Source organism: Mustela putorius, unplaced genomic scaffold (genome assembly GCF_011764305.1).
Source record: "Mustela putorius furo isolate JIRA1106 unplaced genomic scaffold, ASM1176430v1.1 tig00000083_pilon_pilon_pilon, whole genome shotgun sequence".
Classification (NCBI taxonomy): Eukaryota; Metazoa; Chordata; class Mammalia; order Carnivora; family Mustelidae; genus Mustela; species Mustela putorius.
The window spans coordinates 43,759,093-43,771,264 of NW_025421273.1; the positions used below are offsets into that span (position 1 = coordinate 43,759,093).

At 36.3% G+C, this 12,172-nt stretch overlaps 1 protein-coding gene across 1 annotated transcript in view; it reads left to right on the forward strand.

Annotated features, from left to right (window-relative positions):
- UBE2K (ubiquitin conjugating enzyme E2 K) overlaps window positions 1–5,139 on the forward strand; it is an 80,352-nt gene extending 75,213 nt beyond the window's left edge. Inside the window, exons 6-7 of the mRNA XM_004764020.3 lie at window positions 699–827; window positions 1,168–5,139. Coding sequence (XP_004764077.1) covers window positions 699–827; window positions 1,168–1,242 — 204 coding nt within the window. The 3' untranslated portion in view covers window positions 1,243–5,139. The remainder of the gene's footprint in view (window positions 1–698; window positions 828–1,167) is intronic.
- The last annotated feature ends 7,033 nt before the right edge of the window (window positions 5,140–12,172 follow it).

Here is a 12,172-nt window from a genome sequence, read left to right on the forward strand (position 1 = left end):
TCAGTTGGTGGAGCACATGACTTTTAATCTTAGGGTTGTAAGTTTGAGCCCCATGACAGGTGTAGAGATTACTTAAAAATCTTTTTTTTCCTCTAAGTAGGCTCCATGCCCAGCATGGGGCCTGACCTGACAACACCGAGAGCAAGAGATGCATGCTGTACCAACTGAGCCAGCCAGGTGCCCCCCAAATAAAATCTTTTTTTAAAAAGACTTTGCACATGATATTTCCTTAAATCATTCCATACTAATACACAAAACAGCAAAAAAATAGTTGTATTTTTTTCTGAGCTGTGGTTAATACAGAAGTCAGTCACATTTGTTAGTTAGTGTCCATACAGTTTTAGAAGCAAATAATTCAGTTTGGTTGTATAATGTTTGACACGGCAGTTTTGAAACACGTCCATACCTCACTTCACGTCATATTCGCTTTCTGTTATTTGTATCTCTTGAAATTGGAGATTTAAGTTGATAAATATAATTGGTCTTTTTTTTTTTTTTTTTCTTGGTCAGCACTTGTGAATCACAGCTTCAGGTCAGACTTTTTTGCTTGAGTGACCTCATTTGCAACAGAAAGTTGTTGAATCAATCACATTTTAAATATAAATTACTTTTACTTAGAAAAAGCCAGTTCTTAGGTAATTAAGTATTGAATATTGTGACTGCATTGTCATGTCTTTCAATGTTTTTCTTCATTATAGTACAAACAAAATCCTGAAATGTTCAAACAGACAGCTCGACTTTGGGCACATGTGTATGCTGGAGCACCAGTTTCTAGTCCAGAATACACCAAAAAAATAGAAAATCTATGTGCTATGGGCTTTGATAGGGTAAGTACCAAAAGGCTTGCTTATTTTGATACATTGATTGATTTAAAATTATTGCTGCAAATCCTTGGCTGACAAGAGTGGTTCAGAGATACTCTGAATCTAATTTTGTTAAACTTTATTCTGTTATTACAATCAGTGATTTTTTCTTTTCCTTTTGCTAATTCCAGTCATTGGTTTAGAAGCTTTTTATGCACTAGAAATACAAGGCAACTTAAAAAAAAAAAACAACACACACACAAGAAGAAAACAAGGTGTGCTTTGTCAATATATAGTTAGGATTCAGTATTTTTAAAATATTTTGAGATTTGATTTTTTTGTTGTTCCCTTTTCTTCTCTACAGAATGCGGTAATAGTGGCCTTGTCTTCAAAATCATGGGATGTAGAGACTGCAACAGAATTGCTTCTGAGTAACTGAGGCATAGAGAAAGCTGCTGATATAGTCAAGCTTGCCCCTTCTTGAGGAGCATCAACATCTGTTATTTTTAGGATTCTGCATAGATTTCTTTTAAACTGGCATTCTTGCCTAATGATGTTATCTAGGCAACATTGGAGACTGAAAAAAATCCCTGCTCTGTAAATAAAGCTAATTAAACGTCTGTGTAAATTTAAAAAGGGGAAATACTTTAATTTTTTTCTTAATAGTGTAAAAATTCTTTGAGCTAAGCTAAAACCATGGAAAAAACATGCTACTTTAGTGTTTAGCAGTGTACCAAGACTAGCAAGAGTTTGCTTCAGGATTTCGTTGAATAATTAAGATAATATTTTGAGTGTGTCAGGGCCATTCAAATTGTTGGTGTTTGCATCACAGCTACCTTAACTGTTTTTAACATGGATCCTCTGTGCCTGTGAATTTACTTGCATGCTTGTACTTGACTTCTTAGAATGGGTAGCTGAAAAGACCACCATTTTAAGCATCTGAGAATTATTAAATATGAGATTTATCCAGAATTGAAGATGGTGACCTATTCAGAGCCTTTTTGTCCTTGTCAGCAGACTGGGACACCATATCTATTTTTCCCCCTCTCACCACACACAGCAAATATTCCAGTAGTAAATTTCTCTCTTTGGTGGAGAAATGTGCCTCGGGGCAGTATCCCTTGCTCCATATTTAGGTCGTAAATTTGCAATGTTTTGTTATAGTTCTTCACTCTTAACTTTCCTGTGTGAGTAATAATGTAAAAATGGAGCTGCCAATTTTGTTCCTCTTGCAAAAACAATAAATACTTGATGTTGCAGTATTCCCAAGATTCAATGAAAGAACCCAACTTAGTTTTTCAGTGAATTTGACATCTTTCTATTTTTAAACTGATGAATTTTTCTTTGAGAACTTGCAAGGATGCAATCAGCTGTTGGCAGTTTTTTAGACTAATTTTGGCTTCATAGAGGTTGCTTTAGCAGGTCCTTTCCCAGTCACTCTTGCTTGCATTTGCCCCTATTGATGCCTGAAAGCTGTGTGGTGTTTTATTGTACATACTTCAGATACACATAGGAATAGAAGTGTGTTATAAATCTAGCTTTCTTTATGATGTTTCTGATAATATGAGAATTGAAAACTTTACCTTTTCTTGTACATAGTCAGACTTTCTATTCGTATTAAAGTTACATTTCATTCTAAGTTCAAAAGTTTGAAAATTGTTAGTTTTGCAAGCTCAAACACTAATGTGACCATTTTATGAAGGCTGAAATGGATTTATGCAGGCAGTTCTATACATAGAAACACAGTTCTTATTAAAATTTCAGGACCAATGCAAAATAAGAAAAATGTAATGGAATGAAAATGAATGAAAGTAAGGCTGTATATTGGAAGTCATATTATAAAAGGTTTGCTTTCTTCAAGTGTTATTTATCCTAAATTATAATCATTAAGTGTTTGGAAAATAGTTTTGAACCATAAATTCAGTATAATTTCATTTGACTTCTCAATAATCTTAGAAGCAATAAAAGAACCATTATTAACTATATTGTAATGTTAAAGATGTGAAGGTTCTTCCAAAAACTTGTAAGGCTTTCCTAATTAATAGTAAGCTCTTGTAGTTAATATTATTGCATACTAAACACAAGTTGCTATGTTTTTTTCCCCTATATATTTGCTTAAGCATAAATTTCTTTATACAATCACCTCTTTTAATTGTTATAGTTTAGTTACTTTCTAAGATGCCAAAGGAAACAAGATTTTTTCTTTATTTATTTTAAATAGCTAAAACCTTGTACTTTTCCTTATATTTTGAAGTAAGGTTGGGATTGTGTGGAATGTGGACAGTTTTGTTCCAGTGTTGGTTAGATTTTTTTTCTTTTTTTTTTTTTTTAAGTGGAGGGTTGGCTTGGTAATACTTGGATTATTTTAAATATCAAACACATCTACCCAATTTACTATTTGCCTATATTATCAGGGTATATTTAATTGTCCTGTGGTTAGACAAAAGATAGAATAAACTCAGAGGTTACTAAGGTCAAACATTACCTACTTAGCTTTTGGAGGCAGCTATACCTTTATACCTTGCCTTTGATTTTTATGCACATTAATGCCATAGGTAATCTCATCCAACTGCAATCAACATGTTCAATGCCCAGGAAATTGAAAAGTATAATATTTGGTATAAGAGGTTCTCCATAATTCATTTTTCATTTCAAAAATTTATTTACCTCATTTACATTAAATGTGATAATCCCTCTTTCCTTTCTGGTGCATTTCCCACTGTCCTCCTGTTTCTTGTTTTTTACTTCTCTACGGATAAATGCATTTCCCTAAACATAAAAACTAAGGCAATTGCTTTTTTTTCTCTGGTCTTACGGGTTTGGGAAAAGGACACTAAAACTGCAGGTCTAGAGAAAAGGTACCCTGGTGGAAATTATTTTTATAATTCTCAATTTTTTGTGATTTGTCAGTTGTAAAGACCTCAAAAATTATGGAATATATATATATGTGAAAATCTTATTAGGGCAGGCAGATTTGCTAGAGGTCACTGATATTCCAGTAGGTTTTTATTATAATTGGGTCTATTTCCTGGGTATGTGCCCAACTTTTTAAAAGGACAAATACTTAGTTGTATAGTATTTCACTACAGATTACTGGATGCACGAATAGCAATTTGTCACTCAAGTAAGTATACAGTAGGTGGTATATCAATATTTGAGAACTTTGTACTAAATTAGATTCTCTGAGTTAGCTCCCCAAAATATTTGGAATTGTGACTGTGGTTTACTTAAATACATAATAACATTCAAGTATATATATGTTTGGATTCTGGGTATTTTGCTTTTGAGGAGAGTAATCTATGAAATGAAAGTAAGACTGACTTTTTTTTTCATTTTGGAGATATTTCACATTTGTGATTGTTGGTGGCGCTTAAAACTATGCAAAAATAATTTTTTAAAGTATCTGTAAGAAAGAATTGGCAGTTAAAATGGATATTGCTTATTTATGCACTACAGAATGCAGCATATTGTGTTACTGTTTAGGCTGCTTATCAATAAGTTTATCAATGTGAAAAGCAGATCTTGGTTATAAGTGTATGCCTGATTTGAGCTTTTAAAACTCTGCAGTAGGGGTATGATAATGTTTCCACAGTACTTGTAGCAACATGGGAAATAAAACATTTTTGTTGTTTTAAAGATTTAAGGTGGGTTCAGGCAGGGGGAAGGGTTGGAGCCAGGTATACTTTCTTGTACATAGATGGAAACAATGTTTGGATATGATAAAGGAAGCCGTCTGTTTACAGTTAACTTTCTTTCATGGACTTTTACAAAATGATATTGTATTAATCACTTTTTCTAATTCAAGAAATTTCAATTCCAGGGTACAAACCATTGGTTTAAAAAATTTGCATTTCCATTCCTTTAGTACCAGTTTAAAATAAATGCTTAACATCAGCTGTTTGCTATCACTGGGGAAGAAGGCAACTTGAAGTATTTACTGATAAATAGCCTTTTTCCCAAATGTTACTTTTCTGCAGTGTCTAACATATAATGTCACATGTTCTATTTGCACTGTTGCAATATGGATCAAAAATCTGGTGGCATAGGGATAGGGGAATGTTAGTCTCTCCCTTGTCCCTTTTATTCTGTTAACTGCTTTATTGGACTGATCTACCCTCATAAACCTGTGATCATCACCTAAATGTAAGTTGTGAATGTGTCACCTTTTGCTTGGTTACTTCAACCATGCTGCTATATATAATCAGGTGTGGCACGGTTTATCAGTTTGGTTCTAGGGGGTGAGTGAATACAAATCATTGCACTGTGCTGTTAAATGATCCTTGTGTGCTTGCTGTTACCTACTTTTTACAGGCATCATAATAAAAGCTAGACTATTTCTTTGGGGGGAAAGAGACTTATTTAATGTAATTTAAAGACTTTTCCAATAGAAAATGAAATACTATTGAAAATAATATCTATTTTTTAGCTTTCAGCAATTGATGGTGCTTTGTTGTGGTGTCTGCTGGAAGTCTACTGCCATTATAGGGATTCTCATTAACCTCACTGAGAAAGAACCTTGCTTGTTAGCTTCTCTAGATCTCTATTCTAAATAATCTGTTAGTGATGATAAATTCTGTAGGAGGGTCTATTCTGAGCCATTAACTTCCTGTAAGGGGAAAATGGGAGGGTTACCAGAAAGACCATTGAAGCAGGGTGGGCTATGGGTGGAGGGTTGGGTATTTGTCTTGAGAATTAAAAACTACGAAACACTTTTGTACACAACTGATTTTTTAAAAAATAAACACATTTTTAAAGATGTTGAATTTTTTTTCCCCCCTTACTGGGAATTCTTAAAAATAAATGCCTGCATGTTTTCCCCGAAAATGGTTTATATCTTCTTTCTGGGTATATCTTCTTTCTAGGTAGGCGGTTAAACTTCAGCATTACTTTGAGCAAGAGAAAGAAGCAAGTAGATGTGTCTTCTAGACAAAGTTCATAGTAACAAGCATATGATGATAAAAGGGATAAATTATATTGGATCTTTGAATTTTAAAATTCATTGAAACTTTAAAGTTAACTAATTTGAAAATAGAGTATTATTTGGCTAAGTTCTGGTCCAAAATTTAGAGTAATCTAGAGTGAATTGGTACTGAAAGTAATGTTTCCTGTTTTCATATATGTGCACCAATCATTCTGGAAAGGAGGGTGACTATTCCCATGGAAAAGACTTGAATTGTTTCAGAAAGTCATGCATTACTAACCTTGGATTACTCCCTGCCTCATAATTTTAAGAGGCTATATCGGTTAAGATTTGTACTAGTTTTTTCACATGGCAAAACTGATTGTTACTTTATGTCTCTAGGGCATTCATAACCAGCTTTCAGCAGACCTATGACTTTTCTGTAGCCTGGAGATGGAATTGCCCCTGACTGGAATACTAGTATGAAGTGCTCTTTTCATGGAGCAAGCTGGATCTTTACATGCTAAGTCAAGAATAACAGATGGAATTCAAGTGAGCTCTCATACCAAACCCTAGGAAAAGGATGGTCAGATTTAAAGAGTAGTAAAGTAGTAGTAAAGTGGTATATATATTTTGTTTCAATCGTCAAAGAATTAAAGATTTTCAGTAAAATAACATGAATTCTCCAATGCCTTTTAGGAGTATGTCCCACAGTAATACACTATCCATGTTTTCGTGTTGTAATGTTCATTTTGCCCCATTTAATTTCAGTAAAAAGACATTAAAGCACAACTGTATTCTAATCTTCCTATTGTAAATTACCTTTTAGTAAGATACAGAACCAAAGTCAAGAAGGCCAAGCTGTTCAGTCAGTATTAGTATTTGTAGAGCCTTTTAAAAATACACATAGGTAAAATAAGACAAATACTATAAAGCTGGACAACTTTTGAGAAACCCAAAGTATATTTTATTTCTTACAGAGTTAATATACCTAATACTTTCTCATTTACAGCATAAAAGCTTTGCTGCATGCACAGAATATGCCTAACTGGATTTAAGGGCAACTAGTAAGGCCTTTTCTTCACTCACACAACTAACATACAGCTCTTTAATTATTGTGTTTATTCCTGTCCATTTTTAATATGTGAAATATATATTCCTTTTTGTGCACATTGTTATTTGCATTATATTGCTAGATGAATGACCTTGTGTCCTGAACAATATTGAAGAACAAGAGTAATGGCATTGACATTGCACTGGTATCTTCTAATGATATTTATAGAATTGTAGAATTTTAAGGGAAAAGGGGGAGTTTCCAGGCTCGCTCTTTTTTTTATATAGAAAATTAAATGACTTGGATACTTTTTTGTTTTTTGTAGGAACTCCATCATATTGTTAATTTATATGTGGCTACTAAACTTGGTAGTGTTTTAAGACATTTTAATGCTATTCTTGTTTTCCTTAAAAATAGGAAATATGAAGGGATCATTTGCAAGCATGAAAAGGAAAACCAGTTCAGGTGGGAGTAAGGTCTTCAAGGAAAGTGTACCCAAACCAGTGAAATCAATGGTATGAATTGAACAGAATGTTTTGGTAAACTATCTTCAACTGTATTTAAGGCTCCATGACTTCTGTTGAAGTTGCTTTACATGTACCAAACATACTATTTTCTGTTGTAATAATAGAACAGATAGTGTTCTTGGTTTATGGAGCCCATAGAACATGATCTTTCAAACCACAAAATCTAATTGGCTCTTAAAACCATCTTATTCCATTTGTTTTATTATTTTTATCTTAGTTTTTTATTCCATTATAGATACTTCAGTTCATAATTGAATAATGTTATACTGTGTATATGAGGTGTAGCTCCTTTCAGGTTAACTTTACTAAGATGTCATGACATAGAGGTAAAATCAAAAGGCAAAATTTTTATAAAGGAACAAATGTGGGGCACCTAGCTGGCTCAGTAGGTAGAGTATGTGACTCTTGATCTCGGTCAGGGTCATGAGTTCAAGCCCATTGGACATAGAGCTTACTCAGAAGAAGAAAAGAAAATTCAGTAGTCTGCTGGTTGATTTTCCTTTTTAAAAAAATGTTTTCAAATTATAAACATGCATTTTTAACAACCAGAAGCAGTGAAGGGTTCATAATGGGAAATCTGTAATCTTCCTACTGTAGTAATAATCCATTGAGAAAGTAGCTTTTAAATGTTTCTGGTTTTCCTTTTTAGGTTACCTCAGGTAACTCTGGGCTTTGTTTTCTAACACCTATGTTAATTACATTTCTATTCCATCAATTATATGTAGTATGTTTTGACTTCCTGTTTTTATCCCTAACCGTCATTTAGTATAGATGGTCCCTGACTTTTAGTGGGTTAATTTACTTTTTTTTTTTTAACCTTATGACGGTGCAAAAGCAATATGCATTTTTTTTTTTTTAAGATTTTATTTATTTGTTTGACAGAGATCACAAGTAGGCAGAGAAGCGGGCAGCAGGAGAGAAGGGGGAGGAAGCAGGCTCCCTGCCGAGCAGAGAACCAGATGCGGGGCTCAGTCCCAGGACCCTGAGATCATGACCCTAGCAGAAGGCAGAGGCTTAACCCACTCAGCCATTCGGGCGCCCTAGCAATATGCATTCTTTAGAAACTATACTTTAAATTTTGAATAATGATCTTTTCCTGGTTTAGTAGTATGCAGTATGATACTCTTGTGATGCTTGGCAGTAAGACTGAGCTGTAGCTCCCAGTTAGCCACATGATATGAGGGTAAATAATGATATAGTTAGAGCCATTCTGTACATATGTAGCTATCCTGTTTTTTACTTTCAGTACAGTATTCGATAAATTACATGACGTATTCAGCACTTTATTATAAAATAGGCTAATCTGGGGCGCCTGGGAGGGTGGCTTAGTTGGTTAAGCATCTGCCTTCCACTCAGGTTGTGATCCTGGGGTAGGGATTGAGACCTGCCTCTGGCTCCCTGCCCAGCAGAAAGACGGCTTCTCCCTCTCCCTCTGCCCTTGCTTGTATGTTCTCTCTCTTGCTCACTCAAATAAAGTCTTAAAAAAATTTTAAAAATAGGCTAAGCTAAGCTGTGGTATTAGGCATATTAAGTGTATTTTCAATTTATTGATTCTTTCAGCTTACTCTTAATGGTATGTAACTCTTATAAGTTGAAGATCTACAGTGGAACTAGGTTGAGGGAGGGAGGTCACATGAATGAAAGCATTGAGAAAGTAGGGTGACTTTGGGGCCAGGATATGTATAGGTAAGCAACACCTACTCACTGGAGCAGAAATTGCTTTGGAACTGAAGTAGAGATAAGGAATAAGTAAACTGAAACAAGGAAATTATATCTAGATTGGAGTAATAATTAGAAGGAGAAGGTAAAAGGGAGAGACTGAAAGGAAGAAAGAAAAGTCAAAATGTTGTGAAAGATCAAGGCTGTAAACCTGAGGAGGGCAAGATAGGAAGGGAAAGGAGTGCAGTGTTGGAAGACACCCATGTAGGGAGTGCAACCAAAAACCTGGGCCCTAAATGGTAATCATTTTAACGCGCTCAAGTTGCTGTTCTAACCTTCTATCCCCAACTCTCTTAGCTTACCTGAGTAGGTTAATACTTTTTCACTGGGCCTTTCAGGAGCTTCTCCTCCCAGACATACTTCATTAAATTCTTTATTACTAGCCATAGGTCTTCGATGATTTTTTCGTCATCGAGCAGTTCTTTTTTTCCAATGCCTTTTTCCATTAAACTGTTAATGCTTTTATTTTCTGCTCTTTTTTGTGTTCTTTCTAACGCACTTAGCACACTTCACAAAGTGCTTCTTCCTGAATAGTTTGCTTCCTTAACCTTTTTCTTATTCTTTAATTCTCCCAATTTGGGTCTTGGCCTGAAAATTGTTAAAATTGGTCTGAGAATTCTGCAGCCCTTCAAATTACAGGTAACAAAAAAAATGAGGTCTTTGCTTGCCCAAAAGTAACCTGATGACTGACATTGACTGTCAGATTGAGAATTTGGGATTTCTATCCACTGTACTTTTTTTAATTTTTAAAAGATTTTGTTTATTTGACACACACAGATCACAAGTAGGCAGGCGGGTGGGGTAAGCAAGCTTCCCGCTGAGCAGAGATTCCCCCCCCCCCCCCCGCATGCGAGGTTGGATCCCAGGACCCTGAGATCATGACCTGAGCTGAAGGTTGAGGTTTAACCCACTGTGCCACATAGGCACCCCCCCCTTTTTTTTTAAGATTTTATTTATTTATTTGACAGAGATCACAAGTAGAGGTGGGGGAGCAGGCTCCCAGCCGAGCAGAAAGCCCGATGCGGGGCTCAATCCCAGGACACTGAGATCATGACCTGAGCTGAAGGCAGAGACAACCCACTGAGCCACCCAGGCACCCCTTCTTATTTCATTCTTAAATATGTATGTGTGTGTGATAAAAATGTGCTCATTCAGGAAACTTTAAAAAGTCCTAAAAAAAACAAAACCCTAATCGTACTACCTCCTAGACTTTATCTGGAGTATTCTCTTTAATGTACTGTTGTATGCAACTAAACTAATCCTATATAATTGTCAATATTCGGCTTTGTAAAACTGATCATCACAGCTCTTTTAAAAAACTTTTATGTAAATATTTGAATCCTTAAAGGTAGGCCATTGAGTAAGCTTCCCATATTTTACATATCAGTTACCCTATCAGATGTATAGATTCTTTTCAGTTACACATGCTTCAGGGTCTTCTGATTAAACAGGAGTACTACAAATGCTTTAATACAGCTTCCTCCTAAATTCAACTGAAATATGACGGATTGTGAAAAATAAAATCAATAAGGTGGCCCAGTTGGCTGAGCATCTGCCTTCAGCTCAGGTCATGGGATTGAGCCGGTCATGGGATTGAGCCCTGCATCTGGCTCCCTGCTCAGTGGGGAGTTTGCTTCTTCCTCTGCCTACTGCTCCCCTACTTGTGGCTGTCAAATAAGAAAACCTTAAAAAAAAAAAAAGGAGTAACCTAAGCTATACTCTATTATAACTACTCTTACCCTGGGAGGAGAATTACTCTTTTTTTCTAAATATTTTTTTAAAGATTTTATTTATTTGACAGAGGAAGATCACAAGTAGGCAGAGAAACGGCCAGAGAGGAGGAAGCAGGTTCCCCGCTGAGCAGAGAGCCTGTTGTGGGTGGGGCTCCATCCTAGGACCCTGAGATCATGACCCAAGCCCAAGGCAGAGGGTTTGACCCACTAAGCTACCGAGGCACCCCGGAAGGAGAATTACCCTTGAGAATTTAAAATAAATCTTCAGATTGAGATACCAGTTATAAATTGAAAATGAAGATCAATTAAAATTCAGTATATTTAGATAATAGATTTCCAGTTTCTAAAATGCTGGGGCACCTGGGTGGCTCAGCGGGTTTAAGCCTCTGCCTTTGGCTCAGGTCGTGATCCCAGAGTCCTGGGATCAAGCCCCACATCAGGCTCTCTGCTCCACAGGGAGCCTGCTTCCTCCTCTCTCTGCCTTCTTCTCTGCCTACTTATGATCTCTGTATGTCAAATAAATAAAATATTTTTAAAAAAATAATAAAATGCTGACAGTAAGTCTCAGGGAAAAGGAGAAAACGATCTCCCCTCCACCCCAGTACTCTCCATGCCCAGCATGGAGTCCAGTGCAGGGATTGAATTCATGACCATGAGATCCAGACCTGAGCTGAGATCAAGAGTTGAACATTTGACTGACAAGCTACCCAGGTTCCCTGGCAGGATCCTTTCCTATAGAAACTCCATGATTTCAGGAAAAAGATGTTTGTTTGTTTCAGATTTTATTTATTTATTTTGACAGATCACAAGTAGGCAGAGAGGCAGGCAGAGAGAGGAAGGGAAGCAAGCTCCCTGCTGAGCAGAGAGCCTGATGCAGAACTTGATCCCAGGACCCTGGGATCATGACCTGAGCCGAAGGCAGAGGCTTTAACCCACTGAGCCGCCCAGGTGCTGCCAGGAAAAAGATGTTCTAAGGTATTCAGACATTTGAAGGTTTTCTTTTTTTCCTTTTTTTTTTTTTTTCAAAGATTTTATTCATTTATTTGACAGAGATCATAAGTAGGTAGAGAGGCAGGCAAAGAGAGAGAGGAGAGAAGCAGGCTCCCTGCCGAGCAGAGAACCCGATGCGATGTGGGGCTCAATCCCAGGATCCTGGGATCACGACCCGAGCCAAAGGCAGAGGCTTTAACCCACTGAGCCATCCAGGTGCCCCTGAAGGTTTTCTAATGAGAAAGCAGAGTACCCTACATAGTGAACCTCAAAAGTATGAACAAATTCAAGAATTACCAGATTTTTCTAAAAGGATTTTATTTATGTATTTTAGAGAGTATACAATAGTGGGGGGAGAAGAAGAGAGACAATCTCAAGCTGACTCTGCTCTCAAGCCCCACTGTGGGTCTTGATCTCAAGACCCTGAGACCATGACCTGAGCTGAA